This window comes from Pinus tabuliformis, chromosome 1_2 (assembly GCF_031772625.1).
Source record: "Pinus tabuliformis cultivar Carrire ecotype Pingquan chromosome 1_2, CPIR1, whole genome shotgun sequence".
Taxonomy (NCBI): domain Eukaryota; kingdom Viridiplantae; phylum Streptophyta; class Pinopsida; order Pinales; family Pinaceae; genus Pinus; species Pinus tabuliformis.
The window spans coordinates 133,615,166-133,642,233 of NC_142298.1; the positions used below are offsets into that span (position 1 = coordinate 133,615,166).

The window sequence follows — 27,068 nt, forward strand, 5'->3', positions numbered from 1 at the left end:
TACAAGTTAGCTCTACTGAACTAGTCTATAATCAAGTCACTGTGGGAGATTTCGCATAACTCTTCCTTGGAGAATCCAATTTGGGTCAGACTTGTGGCATTGGAAAGAGGACACAGAGAGCTACTACAGGTCACAAGTTCAGAACTAGATGATTGGAAAGTACAGAGATACATTAGAGGCAATATCGAGCTCCTACAAAGTGAAAAAAGGTGTGTAGATTTTTTTAAATGTTTGCTTAAGCTTGGTTTGAAAATTTATTTTGAAGGAATTCAAAGGGCATAGTAGAGCATTATTATCGGTAACTGATGCCCCGAGGAAAGAAAATTCAAACACCTAGTAAGGAACCTGAAATCTCTAGCATGACTCATGAAGAAGAGGAAGAAATGCTACATGATATATCAAAATTACAAGAACAAGTGCAACAAATGTCACGCTCACAAAAGTTAACAGATGCTAAGATAAATGGCGTGGAAGCTAAGATGAATGGCATGGAAGCTAAGATGGACAATTTGAAGATAGATTTGAACACAAATTTGAAGACAGGCATGGCAGATTTGAAGACAGATTTGACTAATTTTCTACAAGAAATACTTACTAATGGTGAAAAGGTAGTAAAGGAAACTCATGATGAGAACAAAAGAAATGTTAATCATGATTCCATAGACGCTAATGTTGGATCGAAGAATCACCACATTCCAAAAATCGATATGAGGAAGTTTGATGGCAAGGATCCCGCCACATGGATATTACAGATGGAGCAATTCTTCGATCTCAATAATGTGCAAAACACACAAAAGGTACATATGGCAACTTTATATTTGGAACCAAATCAGTTTGTATGGTATCAATGGCTTTGTTCTCGTAAACAATTTATCACTTGGGCAATTTTTACGGAAGAATTGATAGCACATTATGAGGATACAAAAAGCAACACTTTTTTTAGCCAATTGATAAGTCTCAAACAAAAGGGTTCAATAATGGAGCACATTGAGGAGTTCCAAAAATTGAACATAAGGGTAAAAGATATTCCAGAGGAGCATAGGATTGATGTGTTCATAGGGTCTTTAAAGGATAATATCCAACATGATGTGCGCCTTTGGGAACCTGATTCATTAGAGAAGGCATTCAGGTTAGCAAGAAAAATGGAAAGCAAAATTATGGCAACTAGGAAGCATACCATTCACAACTATAAAGACAGAAGTGTTGTTGCCCATAGTCTTCCACAACCTACAAGGTTGACACCACAACAATTAAAAGAAAAAAGAGCAAAAGGGCTTTGTTACAATTGTGATAGCAAATACACAAGAGGTCATAAGTGTGCTGAGAAGAAATTATTCTACATAGATTGTGAAGAGGAAGAAGAAAAGGAGCAAGAAAGGTCAAAAGAAGAGAATATATTCCAGGAACAAAGCCTAGATGAAGAAAAAATAAATCCGACCATATCTTGTAATGCATTGGCGGGAATTACCACTCCTCAAACCATCAAGATAGAAGGACAAATCAAGAAGAAAAAGGTAATAGTGTTGATTGATTCAGGAAGCACCCACAATTTTATTCATTGTAGGGTAGCAAAAGAATTGAATTGCTTCCTATATCCAGCACCAGAGTGTCAAGTGATGATTGCAAATGGAGGAACAATAAATTGTTCTGGAAAGTGCCATAATATCAAGCTATCCATGGGAGAATATGTATTGACTAGCCCAATGCTTTCCATTCCAATGGGAGGTGTTGATGTTGTACTAGGAGTCCAATGGCTACAATCCTTGGGTACAATAGCTTTTAATTTTCAAGAACTTTTCATGAAATTTTCTGTGGAAGGAAAGGAAGTTGAATTAAGGGGTATTGCAGGGAAACCAGGAAAGATAATCAGCTCTAATGGCATGACAAAGCTTCTAAAAAAGGAGCAAAGAGGTGTAATTGCACAATTATGTTTGCTAGATGTTTCCACATTGGAATCATCTATTTCTCCAGATCTCCAAAAAGTCCTGGACAATCATTCCAAGGTATTTGAGACTCCCAAAGGTCTCCCACCTATGCGTGATCATGATCATGCTATTCATCTGATTCCAGGAAGTGTTCCTCCAAACATCAGGCCGTACAGATATCCATATGTCCAAAAAAGTGAAATTGAACGTATGGTTGCAGAAATGCTAGAGGCTGGTATAATTCAACCAAGTCAAAGTTCTTTCTCAGCTCCAGTAGTATTGGTGCACAAGAAGGATGGATCATGGCGCATGTGTCCAGATTATAGGGAGCTCAACAAGCTCACTATTAAAGATAAGTTCCCCATTCCTGTCATTGATGAATTACTGGATGAATTGCATGGATCAATTTACTTCACCAAGTTGGATCTTCGTTCGGGATATCATCAAATCAGAATGAAGATTGAAGACATTCCGAAAACGACATTTAGAACTCATGAGGGTCATTATGAATTTTTGGTCATGCCTTTTGGCCTTACCAATGCACCTTCAACATTTCAAGGTTTGATGAATTCAATTTTCAAACCATTCCTTAGAAAATTTGTGTTGGTATTTTTTGATGATATACTAATCTACAGCAAGTCTTGGAAGGATCATGTTGAACATGTTGACAAGGTGCTACAACTATTGGAGGAGAAACAATTATATGCAAAAAGATCCAAATGTTTCTTTGGAGTCCAGGAGGTGGAATATTTGGGTCATATTGTATCTCATGAAGGAGTTAAGGTAGACCCTAGCAAAATTAAAGCCATTAAGGAATGGAAAATCCCCACATCCATAAAGCATCTGCGAGGATTTCTTGGGTTGACAGGGTATTATCGCAAGTTCGTTAAGAATTATGGGAGAATAGCAGCACCTCTAACAACATTATTGAAGAAAGATTCATTTTCATGGACTCCGGAAGCAACAAAGGGCTTTAAACATCTTAAAGAGGCAATGTGCCAAGCACCGGTCTTAGCTACACTGGACTTCACAAAAACCTTTATTGTGGAATGTGATGCTTCAGGAAATGGAATTGGTGCTGTTCTAATGCAAGATGAAAGACCCATTGCTTTTGAAAGTCGTCCAATCAAGGGAAAGTTTTTAAGCAAAGCTATTTATGAGAAGGAAATGTTGGCAATACTCCATGCACTTAAGAAATGGCGACCCTACCTAATGGGAAGACACTTCAAGGTAAAAAAGGATCATGATAGCCTTAAATACTTTTTAGAACAAAGATTATCCTCTGAAGAGCAACAAAAGTGGGTCACAAAGATGTTGGGTTATGACTTTGAAATCATCTACAAAAAAGGGAAGCAAAATGTGGTGGCAGATGCACTCTCAAGAAAGGATGAGGATATGGAAGCATTGTTGTGTGCCATTTCTATTATCCAACCAGATTGGATAAACGAAGCAAAGGAGGAATGGAAGAATGACGAAGAAGTGTGGGCACTTATTCGAAAGCTACAACAAGATTCCAGTACTTCTGATACATTTAGCTGGCAAAATGATTCGTTATGGTACAAAGATCGCTTATACCTCTGTAAGAATTCCCAGCTAAAACAAAAGATTCTTATGGAATTGCACACTTCTCCCTTAGGAGGGCACTCAGGATTTTTAAAAACTTACCACAGGGTTAAGAAGGAATTTTTTTGGGATGGCCTTAAATCAGATATTCAAAAGTTTGTGGCGGAATGTTTGGTTTGCCAACAAAATAAAGTTGAAACAATTAAGACACTGGGTCTATTACAACCTTTATCCATTCCAAGCCAACGTTGGGAGGAGGTTTCAATGGATTTTATCACAGGTTTACCCAAGTCTGAGGGAAAGAGTGTCATCATGGTGGTAGTTGACAGACTTACCAAGTATGCACACTTTTGTGCATTATCACATCCATTTAAAGCCAGTACAGTTTCTACTGCATTTATGGAAACAGTTCAAAAGCTACATGGAAACCCAAAGATTATTGTAAGTGACAGAGATCCCATTTTCACTGGAAATTTTTGGACAGAATTATTTTCTTGTCTGGGTACTCAATTAGCTCATAGCTCATCTTATCATCCTCAATCTGATGGGCAAACTGAGATAGTAAACAAATGTTTGGAAGGATATCTTCGTTGCTTTGTATCTGATAAACAGACACAATGGGTCAAATGGTTGCCTCTGGCTGAATGGTGGTATAACACTTCCTTCCATACAGCAACAAAAATGACCCCATTTATGGCACTTTATGGGTACCAACCACCATCAATCACATCATATTTAAGAGAAAATTCTAAGGTTCAAGCAGTGGAACATCACATCGAACATCAACAACAAGTCCTCCAACTCTTAAAGGATAACCTCGTGTTGGCACAAAATAGAATGAAACAACAGGCAGATCAACATCACAGTGAAAGAAGTTTTGATGTAGGTGATTGGGTATTCCTACGGCTACAACCATATAAGCAAATGTCCCTAAAGCAAGCTAAGAAGGATAATAAATTATCACCAAAGTATTATGGTCCGTACAAGGTGTTGGAAAAGATTGGTACTATGGCATACAAATTGGAGCTTCCTGCAGCTTCTCGATTGCACCCAGTTTTCCATGTTTCATGTTTAAAGAAGGTTATAGGCGACAAGCTCCCAGTTCAAACAATATTGCCAGAACTTGACGAGGAAGGAAAAATTATATTGGAACCGGAAGCAGTCACAGAAACAAGAACTCGACAGCTACAAAATCGATCAATTTCAGAGTATCTTATCAAGTGGAAGAACTTATCCGCTGAAGATTCCACATGGGAGGATGAGAATTTTATGCAGAAGTATCCAGAACTACTCAAGCGTTGAGGACAACACTTTTTTGAAGGAGAGGGGCATGTTGGGTCCCTATAATACTAGTGATTACCCCATTACTATTTTAGTTATACCCCTTATTTATATTGTTGTGCCCCTATTACCCCCATATTATTATTTATGTGCCCCATAGAATCCCTCTATTGTTATTTTTGTGGCTTTATATTATTATTGTTAGGTCGGCTGGATTATATTGTGACTCCTTAGACTCCTATATATAGAAAGGAGGTTTTGTCATTTGTATCATCCAAGAATTGTTCATTTATGTAATGTAAAGGAGCTTGCCCCCTCGAAGAGGCTGAATTCTAAGGCGTTGATCTATCTTTTCTATCTTTTCTTGAGCTGGTTTCATAACATCGCCCTTCTCATTGTCTGGGTTTATGGGGATCTCTCTGTCCAGGATGCCGAACATGGATTTGATTGTATCAAATCCTTTAACGATGTTATTGCTCATACTCCCAGTGTCTGCTATCACTTTCTCGGTGCTCATCAACATGAAGAATGTTGGAAAAAGAGCTTTGGAGGTGATATATCCTTTGAAAACAAGGTGCCCTCCATACCAAAAATCTAAGGTCATACTGCATGTTGTTAGACATTGAGAAATTCCCAGTACTATTCCTTCAAACAAAGATTGTTTGAAATTGTCTCTTTGAGGGCCTTCTTATGTCTTTTTGAAGAGACGAAGAATCTTGTCATGTGAAGAGAAGGCACTAATAGTGATGGTTAGCAATAACCTCTTCCTCCAGTTGACTACCCTAATATTGAGCTTTTTGAGCCTTCAGAGACATGGTCTTCAACATAACCTTTTTGGTGTAATAACATAATATTACCAAAGGTTGCGCTGTTATTATTACAATTGCAAGACACCATTCTATAATCAAACCCAACCTGAAGGCGACTGCCACAACCGACACAATTTGTATAGGTAATGATATACGATCTTTGACCAGAGATCTCACCTGTATCACAAAAGCACATTCGAGCATTTGAGCTATTAGAAAATTGTACCACGATTAGATATGGGCTAGAAACATTCAAACAAAGGTAAGATTAGAATTCTTTTCCTTGTCGAACCACCCAACCTCGAAAGTAAGAATCCTGGATAACATCCGCTCAACCATTTCAATTGCAGCGCTTTAGTGCTCACTCCATCAAACAAAATCTCTCTAGCTTGGGGATCTAGAATCTCTCTATCAACGCCACAACTGTAGATTTCCCTGACCCACTTCCTCCCACCAACGCAACGATCGTACTTGTGGGAATGGTTAGACAAAAGTTGTGAAATATCTTGGTCTCTGGTCGAGATGGATATGCAAATTCAACATTTCTAAATTCAATTTCACCTCTAACCTCCTGCAATATTTCTCCATTTAAATCATCCGAATCAATGATGGGTTCTTTGTCGATCATCTCAAAGATGCATTTACCAACAACCCATGCTTCTGAAAAAGATCTGAGATTCAGAAGTGCAATTCCTAGACATCTGCAAAGATATCAATTATTCCATAAATTATGTTTGAGATCCTTGGAGAAATTATAGAAGCAATCAAAAGAGAAAAATTGACAGGGACAAAGAAATTACAAGCCACCTCGAAGTAGAGAAACTGAACTTATGAAAATCTTCCCTCCTATTGCGCCATGATGCATAATCAATCTACTACCATACCACGCGTTAAACACTCAAATACTGAAGGTGACTCCTCCCCTTCCTACTGCCAACCCTTTGACAAGACCTTGTTTCAGCCCAAGCTTTACAGTTCCATTGAGCGCATCGAAGAACTTGGCCATTGTCCTCTCCTCTCCAACAAAAGAAATGTCCGTTCTGATCGATGACACAGTTTTCTCTGCAATATTCCCAACTACATTATAGGCTTCATTCAACTTGAGAGAAGTCCCCACCAGAATCCGTCCATACATTAATCCTGGAATGATCAACAAGATCATGAAAGGAAATGACACTATTGTGAGTCTCCATGTCAAGTAGAATGTCACAAAATAAGTCCCCACGAACATAGACATATTCATGATGAAGCAGGGTATCTGAAGATGGATAAGAGAATTAGTAAAACCAATTTTTAGGTTTAAAAGAGACAAAAATCATGTAGAGTTAGAACAAAAACAAAATCCTGAAGAGTGGGAACAAGACAAATTAACTAAGAGAGAGACAAACCAACATACCTTTTGTAGTGTTGTTTTAATCAATCTTAATTGACCAAGATTGCAACCATTTAATTGTCAACCCAGGGTAGGTCTGTTATTTCAATGGAGTTTGCACTATCTGTTTTGATACGCTACAACAAAGAGTGAAAATAGAAAACAGTAAAGAATGCCGCTAAATCAATTGCAGAAACTAAATCATTCATGCAAAAATTAAAACACTCTACAAAAATGAAATCCCTTCATGATTACCAGAGCAAAGGTGCGCCACACACTGTACTGATAACTACACCAGCTGGTCAATTACCATACTACTTAATCAAATTGGTGTAACAACATGACATAATTATGGAACTGAAGCAGATATATTCTATAAATTATACAACGACAACAGAAAACCATACAAACAATAAAAGAGAGAAACAATAATATACAACTACTCTACCGCTGCAGTCCCTGCTAAAGAGGAGGGCCCTTCCTCCCTAGCAGGGGTGTAGGAATGAACACGAGATTAGTTAAAGAATCAACTTAGAAACAACAACAACATCACCACAGTGTCTTTGATATTAAAAACAATTAAAAGTTACAAGATCAAAATAACAGTGCTCTCTATGTCGTTCCCCATACATGAGAGATTAAGTTTCTCTTATAGTTATTACATACCCAAAATCAAGAATAGATCAGTCATGAGAATCTCACAATTCTCATGCTGATCATAAAATAGAAATTGTTATAACCAGTTCCTAAATACAAATGCTATTCAAATACATTGGTTAAGATCACAACTGCTAAAATAAACAATTCATAACTTCCAGTAGTTGTTGTGTGGAATAGTACCCACGACTTTGCCAACTACGGTGTAACAACATCCTGCGATCAAATGACGGTTTGGGATGTAACAATAATCATTGGGTAACAACGACCCTGTAACGGCACTTGAGGTGTAACAACGGTAACCTGTGGCAACAACATGGTGTAACAACGACACCTGTAACAACATCGTGGTGTAACAACAAGATCTATAACAACACATAGAGTGTAACAACAATATGTTCCATCCTGCTCTTAGACCAATCAATGCGGGTGTTCATTCCATAACCTCGTTCTCGCAAGCAACACTTGAAAAAGAGGAGAGGATGCACAAGACTTCTCCAATGCTTACCCCAGTTAGTCATAAAAAGGAATATTGCATCGTTATATTCAATAAAAATGGCAAAATAACATGATGGCAAAATAGGTTGTTCTTAATAAGGAAAAGGCAATTAATATGTAAAGTTTTGTTGGCTTGAAGGGAAAGAGGATCAAAACTGGGGAAAGAAAGTATAGGAAATAGGTATAAAAACTACACCCAACACCTTTTCAGCGAAGAATCCATTGTCGTGCTTCAATACCCCCTTCAAATATTTTATGCGCATCCGAGATACTTGTTTGCACATTGTAGTAAAGTAAAACATGTTGTGTCAACTGAGCCATATGGTTTTTTATTTAAATACAATAAAATAATAATAAAATTATAGGTTAGGTCACACACATAGACATTGCTTAATTATTCTATGTTTTGTTTTCCATCATAATCCAATGACACAAACTTTGGTGAGATTCTATTTTTTATTTTTTAAAATGCATAAATGGATTCAATGCTCTTAAAAACCTCAACAACACTCAAATTGTGGAAATTACAAATCTCAAACATGCAGTTTCAACAAATCCTTGTTGGATTTCATCCAAAATTAATTGGAAATTATTCTAGAAAAATGGCAAAAATAGAGAAGAGTTAAACTACGCGTAAAATATATATTGTATAATGGCATAGATCTCAACATTTCAAATCCAATATTATTGATTTCAACATTTCATATCAGTGGCTTGTATTTCAACTTAGCCTATTGAGCATATGCTTTAGATCCAAAAATGTATGTTACAATATATATGTATGTATAGTGTTTGTCAGATCTTCAATTCATATTTATTCATAAATGAAAAAGTAGATCTACGTGGAAAGTTGATGGAAGAGATTCAAAATAAGAAGGGGAAGTGATAAAGCTAAAACCTTCAGTAAAGGAAAAGTAACATTAAAAGAATTTAAATTACATTCATAGTTCAATGAAGAGTGTAATGCAATAAGAGAAATATATTTAAAAGACAATAGCAAAGAGAATGCCACTTTATTCCATACAATTATGAAGAAGTGAAAAGTATAAATGTAAACATATGAGGTTGAGACAACGAGAAATGTTGAAGATGGCAAAGGAAAACTTGTAATTTTTTTTGGAGGGAATTATGAAGCCCAAATGAAGGGGTAGCTAATGGTATTACATTGACTTGGTGATTATTTCAACAAAACTTTAGATGAAAATCTAGCAAAGAGAGAAACTATTCAAAATCAACACAAAGAAAAAAGCCTCCACAAAAGAGGATGAGAAAAAAGGTTAGATAATGCTATCACATTGATTCTAATCGATTTGGCAAATGAAGTGGGCATGAGATTTGGCAATGATAGTTCAAGCAAAACCTTAATCTCCAATCGTAAAATAAAGATAATAGGAAGAATGGGGCCAATTAAGTACTCCAAGAACATTGAACCCTTGACGAGAGATGGAGGCTTGGAATCATTTATAAAAGGAGCTTTTGAAACACCATCATGTGTGTGTATGACAATGTCTATAGTGACTAACTCATAGTAACGGATTCCATGGAATGCTTGTCCATTATGATGATGGACCATCGATGGAGAAGCATTTTACGATATTTTTCATAGTTCCACCCATAAAAAGAAAAATATATATGTACAAATTCATGGTTGCACCACTTACAAGTATTTCATACAACACATTTCACAATGATGCATATAAGTGAGAATCAAGAACCCCTGTGTAAGTCCTCGTGTGTGTTTGCTTACCTCACTATTGATTATCTATGTGCTTCATCTTTGGGCTAACAATTTCTTCAAATTCATCTCGTCACTCTCGATACTAAGCACTTAAATGCAAGTTACACACTTGTACCACCCTAACCACATCACTATTACCATTGTTTGCTTGCCTTCCACATAATAAAACATCTCACTTGACACGAGCCCCTTTGATTGCAAGGACTGGAGTGGTTCCTGAGGTTTGGAGGTTAGAAAGTTCTTTCCATTCAGTGTGGCATTGCGCAACCCATAAGGCAACATCAAAGATGTAACCTGACATGTCACACAAAGAGACAATTTCCTTCCACATTCCCTACTTCTCCTATCGACGTTCCTCTGCACCTCTCGGTGCAATTACTAGTTAAAATACAACATTCTGCACCTTTAATATCCATTTCAATCATTTTAACAGAGAATATTGACAAACAATTTTTTTTTTAATATATTTGATGAGCAAATCACCCCGTAACGGACTTGACCATCCCTCCTCGAGAGTAAAAGTGACTATTCTTCCTCACGTCCATATTAGATGATAATAGGACATATGCATGAATTAACGGTTAACTTATTCACTACAACATTGCAACCTTTGCATGTGGTCTTTCAACTTGGGGATAGGAGAAACCATGACTTTTTAGATACCACAACAATGCCTTCTAACCAATTAATCAAAGTAACGATATGTTCATTACAATAGGATGGGAGCATCAACCTTCAAAAAATATAGGGTTTAGGCTTTCACTACCCGGCTAAAACGAACCCTAATCCACGATTCTATTTTACATCCAACTTTTAAAAATATAGGGTTTAGGCTTTCACTTCCCCGCTAAAACGAACGCTAATCCACGATTCGATTTTTAATTCCTCCACCCACGGAGGGAGTAGAACGCTCCACTGGTTTTTGCTTAAGAGTTCATTTCAACCACCAATGGTGAGCTCATCGCCATCATAATCTGTATTTGTCGTGCTAAACTTAGAGAAGGTTGCGAACTGCGAATAAATAATAAAAATGAGTTCGGTTTGTGCAGGGGCGCGTGAGAACGAAAACGGTGAAGAAATCCTCTCGGCAGGTGCTCGAGAGGTACTATTCTCGCATGACTCTCGACTTCCACACCAACAAGAAGATCGTGGAGGAGGTGGCCATAATCCCTTCGAAGCGCTTGAGGAATAAGATTGCAGGGTTCAGCACCCATCTCATGAAGCGCATTCAAAGAGGCCCAGTGCGAGGCATCTCTCTCAAGCTTCAAGAAGAGGAGCGTGAGAGGCGTATGGACTTCGTTCCCGACGAGTCTGCCATCAAAACCGATGTTATTGAGGTAAGGAATGAAGGAAAATAAACTGCATCCGTTCGGAAAATCACAGACAAGATAGCCTTACGACATGTTAATCAAATCGTTTAGCCATTCTCCCCTTTAGCTTCAGATCCAATCTCAAATGAGGTTGCCAATTGGAAGCCACTGTAAAGCCCCTCCCTAACTAAATTTTCTAAATCAAATGCTTCTTGCCATTTATTCCACATTTGCTTTGCCCATCGATAGTTTCAAATTAGATGGCGTATATCATCACTATCCACATATAGGCCACAATCAACATACATGACACATGGATTCTTGTCTACGAGTACATATTGTGGTGACTTCTGGTAGTAGAATACCCAATGAGCCAATATACAATGCAGCAAGTTCCCTCTGGGCCGAGCATGCTTCTGCCAGATCCACTTTTAACTAACTTGGAAGAGGTGCTGCTTGATCTGTACATGATTATAAAATCTGTCTAATAGATTTTCAGTGTAGTCTTTCGCTCTTGTAGACATGAGAGAGTGACTTGGAAAATGGTGTTTCTCTGAAGATTTGATAGAATTCTCGTCTCTTTAAACACATCCCTTGTTATTTCTTCCTTTCACAATTTGATAAAAACCTACTGGATCAATCCAGACACAATTATGCAAATTTTAGAAATGTCGCACCTGTTGCATACCATTTTTTTCAACGGTGTAACTAAATTGTTCAAAGCTCGGTTCTACCTTTATCTCCTTTTTTTGTTTTGTTAATCTCAGTTGGAGGATACAACCCCAAAGTGGTATTGGGGGATTTCTTGATACTGGACATCAATGCCATCTTTGTAGTTTGCTAGTATTAACAGTGAATCCTTTATTACATTTTTGGAACCCTTTGATCCACCCAACTATTTTCATAGCGACAATTTTTCTTTGGCAATCTAGCTAAGTCACAAAATGTAAAAGATAGCCAACCAAAAACACAAAAAATGCAAACCCTACCCACAAACCTAAAACAACCCAACCTTAGTCATATCCTCATTTTGAGCATTCCCATGTATTCCTTGTTAGGTAAACTTGACTTGATGAAATAGTCAAAATTGTTAAATCAACAATGGTGGTTTTTTACCCCATGGTTTTTGTAGCTTATGGTATCGTGTCCATGGATTGCATGTAATGAAGCTTTCAAAAGGCTTAGGATTCTCCATTATCATGTGCATGGAGGTGAGTGATATAGGCTCACTTGGTTGGGTTTTGCCAAAGACAATAATAGATCTGTTGATGCTTGTTTTTCATGTGTTGGGTTTTCCAAGACAAATCATGTGTCACAATTTATGCAATGTTTCCATGTGTTATATTTTACTTATTATTATTTCTCTTGCATTCTAAATTTTTAATATGGTATCAAAGTGAGGTTGGCTTGAAATTTCTAGTAGGATGGGCCTAGGCATTTCTCTAACTATGGATTCAATATTTGCATTTGTTGTTGATAGATTGATATGTCACCATTGACATAGACCCCAAATGTCTTGAATATGCAGTCACTGAAGACTTGTGGTAGCCCTTGTAGCTGCTTGTATGGATGTCAGATACCAACTCTAAGGAAGAACTTGGATTTATGACTTGTTATGGGGAAAAACCATGAAAAAGTAAGGTAGGTGGCATGTATGATAGAAGTAACTTTGCTCTAGTAGGGCAAGAGGAGAAGAAGCCTTTCAATTAAAGAGATCACATCAGTTTGAAGGCTAAAGGCCAGGATGTGAAGAAACCCGATTGTAAAACACAAGTTTGGAAGCATTGGACGAGAGCTTGTTGCTGAGGGCGAGCATACATGGGGCACGACTGTTGTAGAGGTCTAGCAACCATAGAACACGAGGGAACCATGGGACAATTGAAGGAACAATAGAACAATTGGGCCTATTCGAGTCTTGTGGTCATCCTTGATATAATATGGAACTTGGCATTTACTGCAATGACAACAAGGGTTCCCATCATCAACAAACATGGAAACCCTAACATGCTTGATAAGGTTTGGATAGTGAGTTATACTCTAGTGCATTTTGTGCATGTTTCACGTGTTCCTTGAGTATAGAAGGCGAGTGGACCAATGGTGTAGATGGGGGTGATATACACAACGATTAAGCTTCTCAAGGGATGGCTTGAAACTCAAACCCTTGTTTTTGATCTCAACTTCACAAAGATCTAGAGGTGTTTGTCATGATGTTGGGAAGCCCTACACCGCATCATGATTTAGATGTGGCATTCAAGTGATCTAGGTGGCCATGACTTTGATCATGATTGTGGTCACGGGGGTCATTAAATGTGAGCATGAATGACGCAGGTGGGGTGGTTGAGGCTATGGAGCATGGAGTTGGTAGGGTGGGGCTATTTGGGTTGGCATCAAGCATGAAACTAATGTACATGTAGGCATTTGTTGCTCGATTTGGAGATGAGAGTCAAATTCGTGATTTTTTTAAGTGATTGTGCCAGAGGTTCAACTTACATGAAATGTGGGTTTTTGCATATTTGTAGAGTTTGCTCTATGGAGCACATAACTCATGGTTTTCTTTAAATTGCAGATTGAAAGTTTTCAGTGATGAAGTGAGTTGACTAGTGGAAGAGAGATATGCACAATGTTGGCTTGAATCAAGATTATGGTTTGGTTTTTTTGATGGTTCTTGGATATACTAACCATGGTAAATAGCAATAATACAAAATATATATCATAATGGAGTTGAAGATTCAATTACATGTAAATGGGCATATGACTGTAAGCCCTGTTAAGGCATGCACACCCTTGGTAAATTACTTGTGAAGTTTGAATGTAGACTTAGATGATAGGGGAGAGCATGTAGAATTCTTGATACCTTGGTTATAGACTTTGAGGGGGATAGGCTTTGGAGGTGAGTGGTGAAGGCTCACTCAGCTAGTTTGATTGGAATTGGGCAAGGGAAATCTCAAGTGACGTTTAAAGGGGGGCATGTTATGTTAAATTTGACTGGGTGAAAGAGTCAAAGTTGTTAGGTCAACAATGGTGGTTTTTGGGCCCGTGGTTTTGGTAGCCCATGGATTGCTTGTAATGAAGCGATTTAAAAGGCATGGGATACTCCATTATAATGTGCCTATAGGTAAGTGTTGTAGGCTTACTTGGTCGGGTTTGGCCAAGGACATAATTAGATATATTGATGTTAGTTTTCTCGAGTTGGGTTTTCCAAGTTAAATTGTGTGTCATGATTTATGTGTTGTTTCCATGTGTTTTATTTTACTAATTATTATTTTTCACATTTTAAAGTTTTAAAAATCTTGTACCCAAGTAGTGGCATCAATACCCTTTTTTTAGCTAACATAGGCCATACATGATTTGGATTCCATTATAACATGGCTTCTCCTACAAAGTCAATGAGGTCAAGGATGTAATTCGTAAAGAATGTCAAGCATTCTTTGAAAATATAGAGATCTCCTGCACCTATAAGATCATTGCATTGGAAGTTGAGATTCGACTTCTTAAGCAACTACCCAAAAAAATGGACATGTTTGTCAATATCTTAAAATAGGTCCAAGCATCAAGGTTCCATACAGGGTTCAATATTGCTCCAGATTGAGTTCCTTCTTTGGTTTGACATATTTCCTTGGGATATCTTGTTAGTTCTTACCTAAGATGGTTATTAACAAGTTTGATGGCATGCATGTGATGACTTGATTGGCTTTGTTATCGCAAAATCTAGCTGCCTAGTGCAAAGCCTCACTAGGTAGTGTAGGTTTAGAGCAACAATGAGATCAACCATTACTATCACCTTAATGGATTTTCCATTGCTATTTTGTGGTCATCTATTATGCCCACAAGGGAGGTTGGATTCACAATTATACTAAGGGGAGGGAGGATGAATTAGTGTAATACAAATTTTACTTATTTAAAACATTCATGCACTATAAAATATCAATCTCATAAGTATAACATAGAACACATAATATACGTGGAAACCCTTTAGGGAGAAAACCACAAAATTCTTTTAATTGATTGTTCTTTGTAGGCAACAATCTACTATTACATGCTTTGTAGGCACCAACCTATGTGAGACACCAATCCTCTCTGCTAATTTGTATGCACCAACTTACAGAAGACTCCAATCCCCTCTCCTTCTTTGTAGGCATCAACCTACAGGGGAAACTAGTTCCCTTTGAACTTTGCTTGCAATATTTTCTTTTATGATCCTCTCTTCTTTTATGAATTTTCGCAATCACATCATCAAACTTTGTTCTCTTTGAATTATTTGCAGTCACTTGAAAATGTAGCGAGCAAGGTCTCCTGGCTTTTGCCTTAGCCAGTGAAGACCTCAAATTGTCCTCATGAGTTAGACTTCATTTAGGATGAGTTATTTCTAGTTTACTGGATTAATCATCAAGTTAACATGCATAGAGTTGGAGCTTTAGTTAAGTGGAGTCTTCATCAGTTTGACTATAGAATGAGCTAGCAGTTAGCAGTTCAGTTAGAGCGAGTTAGTCTTCAGTCTTGATTGAAGGAAGAGCGAGTTAGATCTCCAGTGTTGATTGGAGAGAGCATGAGTCTACAACTCCAGTGAATGATTGGAAGGAGAGTGAGTAACACTCTCAGCTAACTTGTTATCACAACTTGAGTTCTAAATTTGTATTTGCCTAATTTAGCATGGATTGAATCTGTAAAAGAAGGACGAAAGCACAAGGATTAAACAATTGTTTTGTGCACGAGGTTGTGAGACAAAGCAAGCTCACGAGATTGTGAGAGAGAGCCTTGATTATGGAGCGCAAGAATTAAGTTCTAAGAAATAGGAGCCACAAGTGCGTTATAATTTAGGAGAATTGGTTGTGTGTAGGTTGTATGGAGTTGCGGTCCTAAAAAATAGGAGCTCAAGTGCACTAAGAAATAGTGCTAGAAGCAATGTTGCAGTAATTGTTATCAGGATTTAATCGGCGAGGGGAAAAATCAGGAAAAAATCGTAACATACAAAAATATTCATTTTTTTTAATATCTAAAGCATCTACAACATAAAATAAATACATTGACACATAAATATGATAAAAGAACTAATATATAAGATGTTTAATATCATTTCTAGTGCTACATCACACATAACAGTGAATCATGTCTTGAATAGTAAGTCCTGACTCATGACTCCCAACTCAGCATCAAAATATCAACAAAAAATATAATAATGTATCTCATGAGTCATATCATGAGTCATAATGTCATATACAATGAAATGAACCAAATAACTAAAGTCTAATACCACTGATTTCCTCTGCCCCTCTTGCGAGAAACCTTTCCCTCTAGATGTAGATGCCGATGGAGTTGGCAGTGGACTCTGCTGTGCTCTAGAAGCTAAAGAACTAGGAGCTATAGGAGGTAGACCACGTCCTCTACTGGTGGCAGGGGTAGCCCGGGTAGGTGGTGTCACCTCCTCCTCCTGTTGCTCCGCCTCCTCCTCCTCCCCCTCCACTACCTCCTGCTCTAACCAATCATTGGCAGACTCCATGAGAGGCCTCTCGACCTCAACCCTCCATGCAACAGTGGTGTCAATCCCATTCAATGATATGGCCTCCACATCAGGTGTCCTCTCAAGTTGACTCACCCACAATCGAAGATTGTAGTAGACGTAGACCATGTCATTAAGTCGCTGGGACTCCAACTTGTACAAAGATCATGAAATAATAATTATAAAAAAAATATTGTTTAATGAATTCAAAAAATTATTTGGAAATTTGCAATATTTCAAGTGTTAACCTGTTGCGCTTCTTGTTGTGTATTTTTTCAAATACACTCCAGTTGCGCTCGCATCCTGAGGAGCTACATGTTTGGCTGAGGATTCGAATGGCAAGCTTTTGCAGAAGGGGTACCCTGGCACCATACATTCTCCACCATGCATCTACAACAAAATTACAAATAAAATTTTAAATAAACATAAGAAAAAAATGAAATTTGAAAGTTGAAGCAAAGTATGAAGTTATGAACTTGAAGAGACAATGAAATTTGAAACAAACTAAAAAATACCTAACATTTTAATCGTCCTATTAGTCACAGCCATGTCAAAGCCAAATGTGCCACTTGCCATCCTGTATGTCTCAATTTCTTTGGAGATTTCTGTACGTTCTGTTGAAGATCGCACCATCCTCTGAACACAGGTTAAGAATCCATCCATGATCTCAGCATCAAATACGAACCCACATGGGTAAGAAAATGCGGGGTTCAGGTAGATCCCTGCAGCATGAATGAGACGATGGAGTGTGTTGTTCCATCATTCATCAATCACTTCCCATAAGAGGAGTTGTCTCTGAAACCCTTCATCTGTCTTATCATCATAGTAGGCCCGAATGGATTCTTTTGCCTCGTCCATGGCCTCATACAAATAGCCCATTGCGGGCTTCTCACCATCAACTAATCGAAGAACCTTTACCAAAGGTTTAGTAACGGTGCACATCTCCTGCACTCCCGCCTAGAAGTCTTCCTGGTATGAAACTAATCTGCATATGGCCTCTCCCTCTGGTTTGTGGCTCATTGTCAAAGCATGCCACTCCTCTGAAAGAAACATTCTCTTCACATCCCACATAAAATTCAAGAGAGATTGAAGAGATATAAAATTGGTGGCAAACCGTGTAATGGCGGGGCACACCAACTCTTTGTTGTCGGTGAATTTTCTCATCAAGCTAAGCACAGATGTATGAATATATATAAATTTTGTAATGCTTTTTGATGACTCAACAATATCTTTGAGAAATGAAATTTTCCCTATGTTCTCCAACATCAAATCAATACAATGTGCAGCATAAGGTGTCCAAAATAAAGTAGGATGCCTCTCCATAAGCATCCTGCCAACAGCAACATAATTTGCAGCATTGTTCGTTATGGCTTGGATAACATGTTCTGCACCCACCTCCAAAATAAATACATCCAGTAGATCACATAAAGTTTTTGCATCTTTGATATGTGAAGATGCATCAATAGATTTCGTAAACATTGTCCCCTTGGGACAACTAACCAAGAAGTTTATAAGGGTTCTCCTCTTTTGGTCGGTCCAACCATCTGACATCACAGTGCATCCTGTTTGTGCCCATGATGCCCTAAACTCCTCCAATCTTTTGGTGCAGTCAACCTTTTCATTTTGAAGAATCCGGCCTCTAAAGTCATCATAAGAAGGGATTTTGTACCCTGGGCCAACAGTTGCAATAGCATCAACAACAGGCTGGAAAAATGGATTATTCCTTGCAACGCTGAAAGGAATATCACTCCAAAGGAGAAATTTGGCCAACAACTTGTCAGCTTGTTCTTTCTCAGTTTTTTTAAGCATTGAAGTGATAGATGGCTGTGAACTAGGCGTGGTTCTAGGAACAAAAAATGATGAGGCAGCTACCGGGTTGGTTGTAGATATTGATGCTGAAGTAGAACCAGTGCCACTTCCTTGTTCACCTGAGCCTAACACAACCTTTTGTTAGTTGCTTCTTCATTTCTGCTTTGGTGTCTCTATTGTGCTCTAAATTTTCCAATGATCTCATGGCTTTTCAGATGATTTTAGGATTTGTATTTGAGCAAGGCCCTACATCAAATCTAGGGATTTGTGTAAGGTTATACTTCAATCTATAACCCCCCCTGACATATGTTGCCCACACAACTTGCAAGACAAGTTCATTCTATCAAACCCTCCATCAGGTTCACCAAATTCCCACAGAGGGTCCAATTTCCTTGGCATGTTTGTAACTTGGTTGAACTCTGGATTCTTGAGTTTTAAATTTGTAAGATGAAGTTTGACTTTGAACTTTGAACTTTGAAGTTGAATGGTGATTCGGGGAACCTATGGCAAAATAAGACTTACAATTTACAAGTTACAAACTTACAATTTACAAAAACTAAAAAAAAATTACATACATGAGTAACATAACAAAACACATGGAATTTTAAATTTTTTGACAATTTAAGAAATTTTAACAAACAAAATGAAAAATCAAATGACAAAAACCCCATCAAGATTCAAATCAATTCAAAAATATTTGATAACCCATCGAGTTCTTTTGATAAACAATGGGTTATCCAGATTCCAGACCCAACCAAAAACATAAAAAAAACCAAAACAAAGTTACAAAACACAAAATTTTGGTGCCCATACCGGTTTGATGGAGAAAATTTCCCAAACGACCAAGAGGTCACTCCAAAACCATGTTACTTGGGAGCGGGAGCGGGAGCGAAAACGGGAGCGGGAGCGACCATTTTCAGAAGCTCCCGGTTTGGGAGCGAATCCGGGAGCGATTTTTTAAAAATATATATATATATTTTTTATATTTTTTAATTTTTGATACATATATGTCAACAAAAACATGTAGAATGATGAATTAGACATAAAAAACATAAAAAAACATAGATTGATCATTGAACCATATCACATCAATCATCTAGAAATTATAATCGTCATCAACCATGTCCACAAGTTAGTAAAATACATATTACAACTGCAACATATTGAGTCTTATAAATCATGATTCATCAAATTCAATATTAAAGTTTCAACTTCAAGCTTTCAGAATTGAAAATTCAATAACATTTATCATCATTGATCACCAAAGTTGTACTTGTAAGCTAAGTTTAACCATTACAAGAAGTAATATCGAAGATATTTCTAAGTCCTAACTTCTAACTGTTAACATGATATGAAATGTTAAAAATTTATAAAATGAAACATGAATAATGAGATGAAATGAAACAACTTTAGTCTTTCACAAAGCATCATATTCATAATTCACAATCATTACCAATGAGTTATAATTGCCAAGGCCCAACTTCAAACTTCAAATTTTCATTGTCACAGTGATATAATGTTTACAAAAAATATCATAATGATATGAAAGAGTCAAGAGTCAAGAGTCAAGAGTCAAGGACTCAAAACTCAACAGTTATGAAAACTAAAGTCTAATAGAAACTAAAAAAGACAAGTAAACTGTAAATCTACATGTGGCCCTTGCCACGAGAGTCTCCAGGAGTATAAGCAGGTCGTGGTGGTCTTCTAGGAGTCTCCCGCACAGACCGACGACCAGAATTAGAACCTCCACGCGAGGGTGTAGATGGAGGTGGCGACAGCAAAGGAACAAGACTCGGACCTCGAGCACTGCTACTGGATGGTGGAGGTGGAGGTGGAGGTGGCATGGCTGCTGCTTCATTTTCATCCCTTACAAGTTCCTCTTCTAGTTCTTCAATATGTACAATGCCATCCTCCAAATTGTCATCCTCTGGGTGATTGTCCCAAATTTTATATGTGGGATCCTCATTAGCCCGATCACAGTAATGACTCAACAACCTCAAGTTGTAGTGCACATAAACCAAGCTTTCTGCTCGGTTTTCATTGAGTCTGTTTCTTTTCACATTATGTATATAACTGTAGGTGCTCCAACACCTCTCTGCAGAAGAAGAATTTACAACCTGTGAAAGAACTTTTTTTGCCAATTTTGGCAAAAGTCCGTGGCCGCCATATGTTTCCCACCATGTGAGAGAATCAAATTTATCTTTGTCGTCCATTGCATGGAAGTTACCATACAAACCAGTGCAACTGAAGTATTTGCCTATTTCAAGGCGCACAGCTGCACATTCCTCCCTGTCAGGTACCAACTTTTCTAATGCTTCCAGATATCCTTTAGTTACCTCTTGATCTAAATGGGGTTTGGTCCTAACCCCACCCCCTGCTGTAGGTTGGCCCAACCAAGATGTAGAGTAGTATTTTGGCGTAAGGATATACGCCAAGCAATGTAGTGGAAGGTTAAGCCTATTCCACCATTCACACACACAATCATGAATCAGTTTGTACAAGTTGGGATCTCTATTATGAACAATGTCTTTTATTTCCCCCAACATGGTATCCATTTGCTCATACACCTCGCCAATCACTGGTTTGTCTGTATCTGCAAACCGAATCATGTGATAAATTGGCTTGGTGAAATCCAATACCTGCCTCACAGTTGTCCAAAACTGCCCATCAAGAGCGGCCTCCTCCACCATTTCAAAACCTGCCATGTCAGCTACATTTGTAGCCCTTTCCTTTAACACCTGCCAATGTGGACTTGATACCATGCTAGCTAATGCCTCTCTTACCTTCAAAAGGCGCCTGAAGGTGAGGTAATAGCTACCAAATCTAGTCCTCGCAATCTTCAGCAACTCCAATCTCGAGTGACTGCGGAAAAGGCCATGGGTATTGCTATGATTTGTAATAAATTTTATCATTTGTTTTCCTTTCTTGTACAAATTACCAATCCATTGGTATTGTTCATTTTTGTTTTTGACAATATCATGCAACAGAAGGTTCAATGTGTGAACCAAACATCCAGACCAAAATATGTTCGGGTATTTATCCTCAATAATTGCTCCCGCTGCCTTACAATTAGGAGCATTATCAGTGATGACTTGGATGACATTGTATGGGCCAATACGCTCAATTGTTTCAAGTAATGCTTCTGCAATGTTGATGGCGGTCTTGAACTTGTCTGAGTAATCATGTGCAGCTAGAAAGATGGGACCACTAACAGACACAGCAAGAACACTTATCAATGGCTTGCCTTTTACATTTGTCCATCCATCAGATACAATGGACACCCCATTGTCAGTCCAAGAACTTGTCATTTTATTCAAAGAATGTGATATTTTTGCTTTTTCATGATCAAGGCCAACAGTTCTTGCCTTGTCATACCCAGGGCTCTTGTATCCTTTAGGGGCATCATTTATGGCAGAAACCATTTCGTGCCAATAAGGTGAGCGTAGAACATTGAATGGTATCCCACATGCATAGAGAAACCTGTAAACTTTTGAATCCACATCATTCCTACACCCCTCATCAAGGAAATCTGATATGGTTCTACGCCTTAAAGATGATGACCCTGTGCCTCCATGTCCATATCCACTGCCTTGGGAGGATGCTGAAGGAGTTCTTTGTGATTGTGAGCTTGGTTCAAAGAAACCCCTTGATTTTTTTGTTCTGTATTGGGCTTCCTCCTCTTCCCTTATGTATTTGGCTCTATCTGCTGTTGACACCGCTGCACAAGTTTTAATTCCTATTTGTTTCTCTCCATCCCATGGCCTTTTCCCGCAGAGGTGTCTTCTAGCACGGGTGTATGAACCTGTGTAATCAGTGTTGCAATGGGGGCAATGAAATTTAGTGGTTCCACCCCCTCTCCCTGTTTCAGCCCTGTGAACATATTTCCACAATGGAGTTTGGTCTTGTTTAGTTTTTTGAGGGTCATGTTCACCCTCCACCTCCTCCTCACTGGGGTTTTCACCCATTTGACTTTCTCCGGCTTCTTCATCCCCCTCTCCAGTTTGGGGCCCCCTCCGTTTCCTACTCTCCAGCACCATAATAACCATAAAAGGGACCAGGAAGAGGAAAATGCCAATAAATATCTCCAGGTCCATGGTGTTTGATGTTTGTAGGGTTTTGATTCTTGAATTTGCAAATTAATTTAATTTATTGGGATTAATTAATTTAATTTAAGTACATGATCTTTAAACTCAAACAACTAAATTAAATTAACTAAATTAACTACCTAACCAGCTAAACTAACTAAATTACTAAGTTACTTACCTCTGCAGGCTTGCTCCTCAGCACTTGCTCCTCGCTCCTCAGCACTTGCTCCTCGCTCCTCAGTACTTGCTCTTTGCTCCTTTGCTCTTGCTCCAACTCCAAACTCAAGCTCAATGAAGTTATAATGAATTTTTTTTGGCCCATTGGGCTTATAAAACTAAAAAAATTTTCTAAATTTATTTTATTTTATTTATTTATTTTTATTTTTATTTTTATTATTATTATTTTATTTTTTATTTATTTATTTTTTAATTAATTAATTAATTAATTATTATTATTATTTTTTGTTTTGTTTTTGTTTTTGTTTGTTTGTTTTGTTTTGTTTTGTTTTTTTTTTTTTTCTTCCCGGGTCCGGCGGATTTTTTTTCCCGCCGAACCGCTCTCGGCCTGGCTTTAATGTTCGGGAGCGATCGCTCTCGGGCATTAAAAATCGCTCCGGGAGCGCCGGAGCGATCGCTCCCTAATAGACCAGGGAGCGCAAATTTTTTTAAGGGAGCGCGCTTCGGGAGTGGGTTCGGGGGGGGGGGGGGGGGCGCTCCCCCGCAACACTGCTCCAAAACCTCGTCGCTGCCGGAGCGCCGTTGTCTGTGCAAATGATTTCCAAAAGTCATGTATTTTGCTCTTATAAACACGATGTTTTAATGGTCGGCGATTTTTTGCTATCGAATCGCGAGTTTTTGGAAAAAATCGCCGAAAAAAAAACTTTATATTTATCAGGCGAAATTAAAAAATCGCAATTTTCGCAACACTGGCTAGAAGTGTGCTAGGAAATATGAGATCAACACAAGGAATAAGGAGGCCAAGTGTGCAAGGAAGGAGGAGCAAAATTGAAGCAAGACAACATCGTTTGCAGAGCAAGTCAAGGAGGCAACAGAGGAAGAATTGTGTGTAGGAACCAATATCAAGTAGTGATCAAGGCAGGCCAAGATCAATTGTATCAGATGAGAATTGTGTGAGACGTAGAATGCTTTCTCATGGGAGATAGATTGCTTTGTAATAGATTCTTTTTTTTTGCTAATGCAAGAGTTAGACCTTCAAATTCATTAATCATCAAATAGAGTACATAAAATACAAAAAATTCCGCATGGTCGTGGACCATGGAGAGACCCTATCAAAACCTGAAACCGGGATCAAAGCCCATGCCTCCCTCCCTACAACCAAACCTTACATTTCACAAATGAATGAAACAAGAATCAAGAAACGGAGCCGAAAAGAACCAAAAGAGTCAATAAAATAAGGGTATTGTGTCCGTCCGATTTCTTAACCCGAGGCACAATGGTTAGAGTGAAAAGTCTTTTAAGGTCAAGGACACCTGCTCCCCGCCAAATCCTAACTTGCCCGTTTAATCTTAACCGTTGAACCTTACCGTTCAATCCAATGACTATGGACCAATTCTCTGTGTTATGCAGCCTGCTATTTATCTCTAGGACCCACAGACATGCACGATCAATCCCATCCGTTGATCTGCACTGTATGATCCAACAGTTGAGACTGATATCGCACCCGCCTACCTTCGCGCACGTTAGCGTGCGATGAGGGCGGTATTCCTCCCGTCCCCACCGCCACGTGGAGCACGCTGAATGGGATTGCTCCCGAAAAGGAAAAACCGCTTCCCGCCTTTGAGGGCCGCGATCCCCGGAAAACCGCTCAGGTCGCGGTAGAGTGAGCCCATCGGAAAAACTTCGTGGTAATGTGTGCCAACCGGAAAATCTTCGCAGTAAAGTGAGCTCGCTGTTTACCACTGGGACCCGTAGACTTGCATGATCACTTTCAGCCGTTGATCTGCTGTGAATGATCCAACGGTTGAGATTGATATTGCACCTGCCAACCTTTGCGCACGTTAGCGTGCGATGAGGGCGGTATTCCTCCTGTCCCCACCACCACGTGGAGCCCGCTGAATGGAATCACTCCCTAAAAGGAAATACCACTTCCTGCCTTTGAGGGCTGCGATCCCCGAAAAACTGCTCAGGTCGCAGTAAGGTAAACCACCCGGAAAAACTTCTGGTTTCTTGGCCACCAATGGTCTTCGGCATTCGACCTGTCGCTGCGTCAACCCTCCTTGAGCCGATATGCATTAAAGCATCCGCCATACTTCCAGTTAACCACAATACCAAAACCTCCTCGTTGTTGCACCTGGACCCTATAGTGTACATAATAACCTGGAAATCGCTTGTTGACTACTGCAAGCCACTCTCAAAAGACCTGATTGAGAGCAAGCCTCTAAGCAAATAGCTGCTGGTCAGCTGTGCCTGCCTCCATGGCTCTTTCACGGAACACTGTCTTATCTTCATCTGCCTGGTTTTGACACTCCGTTTTTAATCTGTTTTGAGGGAGCTCTTGCCAGTCCATCGCCACTCTATTATCTATGCAGATCACTCCTTGATTGCCCAGCAAATCTGCCAGTTTATTAGCCTTTCTACGTACATGTACAAAACTCATTGTTCTCAAGCTCTGTAGGTGACTGTGAATCTGTTGAAAGACTTGGATCAGCCTCCAGTTTCTTGAGGCCTTTTCTGGTTTCGTTCCCCAGCTTATTCTCTTGACCGAGTTAATGATTAACTCGGAATCAGCTTCAATGATCGTATTTTGGCGGTTTTCCTGAACCAGGAACTCTAGACATTGTTCCATGGCCATCAGCTCCGCCATGTTGTTGGTTGCTTTGCCTAAATGACCATGGAAGATAAACATAATCCTTCCATTATCATCCCTTAACACCCCTCCGTGGCTGGCCGTGCCCGGATTACCTTTAGAAGCACCATCAATGTTGAATTTCAGAAAACCCTTAGGGGGAGGATGCTAGAAATCTAGCTCAGGATCCAGAATTGAAGCTTTCTTGACTAAGCCCTGAGGAACAAGCCCCTGCAACTCTAGCTTATATAGAATCCTCCATTCTGTAACAGAAGGGGGTTTCGTAGGGAGATTTTGGACAACAGTGCCAACAATTTCCTTAATCTGTTTTAGGATCAGATCATAGAGATACTGGGGAGATTTCTTAGCATTCTTGAAGATTCTATTGTTCCTTTCTTTCCAGACATTCCAAATAATGAAGCTTGGTGTTAGAGCCCAAGCTGAACTCAAAACTTCATTATCCGAAAAGTTCTTTCTCCAATTGGTTAGGGTATTGAAAAGACTTCCATTGTCTCTATCAGATTGTTGGAAGATAGAGGCAAAAGAATCCCATAATCTGGAAGTAAAAATGCAGTTGTTGAGAAGGTGCTCCATTGTCTCCTCTTGAACTTCACAGAGCGGGCAACTGGAAGGTCCCAGGACACCCCTTTTCCTAATGTTATCCCAGATTAGAATTTTTCTGTGCAGTACCAGCCACATGAAAAGTTTAATTTTCATCCACCCTTGAAGTTTCCATAGGTTTTGCCAAATCGTGTCTGGAGCTTGGGAATCTAGTTCAAGGAGTAGGAGTTTAGCTTCCTTGAGATTATAAGTCCCCTCATTATTGTCGCCCCATCTTAGCTGGTCATGCCCCCTAGAAACTGCCCCCGAGAAACTAGAATTTCCTTTGTTCTAACATCTTCATTAGCCTCTCAGCCTTGGCTTTTAGGGGACTGTCATTTCTGAGATCAAGTTTCCTCCAGTTTCTCCATTTCCTTGAACTGTTGTTTTGATCCCAAAAATCCTTAACTCTGGTGAGCTCCTTGGTGTTTGTTTCTGCTTTGAGGTCCTCCAAATCCTCCTTTAGCAAAATAGGTTCTTGTTGCCATCTGTCCTCCCAGAATAAGGCTAGGTCTCCCTCTCTAATTTCCCAGAAGTTGTGATCTTGAATTATGCTTCTGTTTTCCCAGGCTTTGTTCCAAATATATGATCCTCTTATATTTCCATCCATCCTTATGCAGTCATTATCTAGCCAAGAGCTTGCATATTTTTCTTTCCAAAGGATAGCCCAATGTGCCTCTAGTTCTTTGATCCATTGCCACCATAATTCTGCTCCTAAAACCTTGCTCAGAATCTCAGGATCATCCAATCCAAGACCCCCGTGGTTTCTGGGTTTATAGATTTTTTCCCAGGCAATCAGGGCCCATTTCTTCTTATCTTCCCCCTTGCCCCATAGAAAGTCTCTTTGTATGTTTCTCATTTGGTGCAGGATTCCTTTAGGAGCAGGGATAGCTGAAAGCATGAAGACTGGGATTGATTGTAGAACAGCCTTTGTGAGGACCAACCTGCCAGCCAAGTTTAGAGATCTCATAGTCCATTTCCTGGTTTTGTCTTGTAATTTATTAATTATCGGCTCCCAGATGCTCTTGTGTAATGGTTTGGCCGTTAGAGGAACTCCCAGATAATTTGAGGGGAGAGAATCCCTTTGAAAGCCCAGAATTCTAGATATGTTCCTCTGA

General features: G+C 39.0%; 1 protein-coding gene and 1 pseudogene across 1 annotated transcript in view; one reads left to right on the forward strand and one right to left on the reverse strand.

Annotated features, from left to right (window-relative positions):
• Window positions 1–5,975: 5,975 nt before the first annotated feature.
• Window positions 5,976–6,713, reverse strand: LOC149204878 (ABC transporter B family member 16 pseudogene; annotated as a pseudogene).
• A 3,923-nt stretch (window positions 6,714–10,636) lies between these two features.
• The window catches only part of LOC149204879 (small ribosomal subunit protein eS17-like), a 64,251-nt gene continuing 47,819 nt past the window's right edge, over window positions 10,637–27,068 (forward strand). The window contains exons 1-2 of the mRNA XM_089394819.1: window positions 10,637–10,795; window positions 10,893–11,180. Of these exons, the coding sequence (XP_089250945.1) occupies window positions 10,793–10,795; window positions 10,893–11,180 (291 nt within the window). The 5' untranslated portion in view covers window positions 10,637–10,792. The remainder of the gene's footprint in view (window positions 10,796–10,892; window positions 11,181–27,068) is intronic.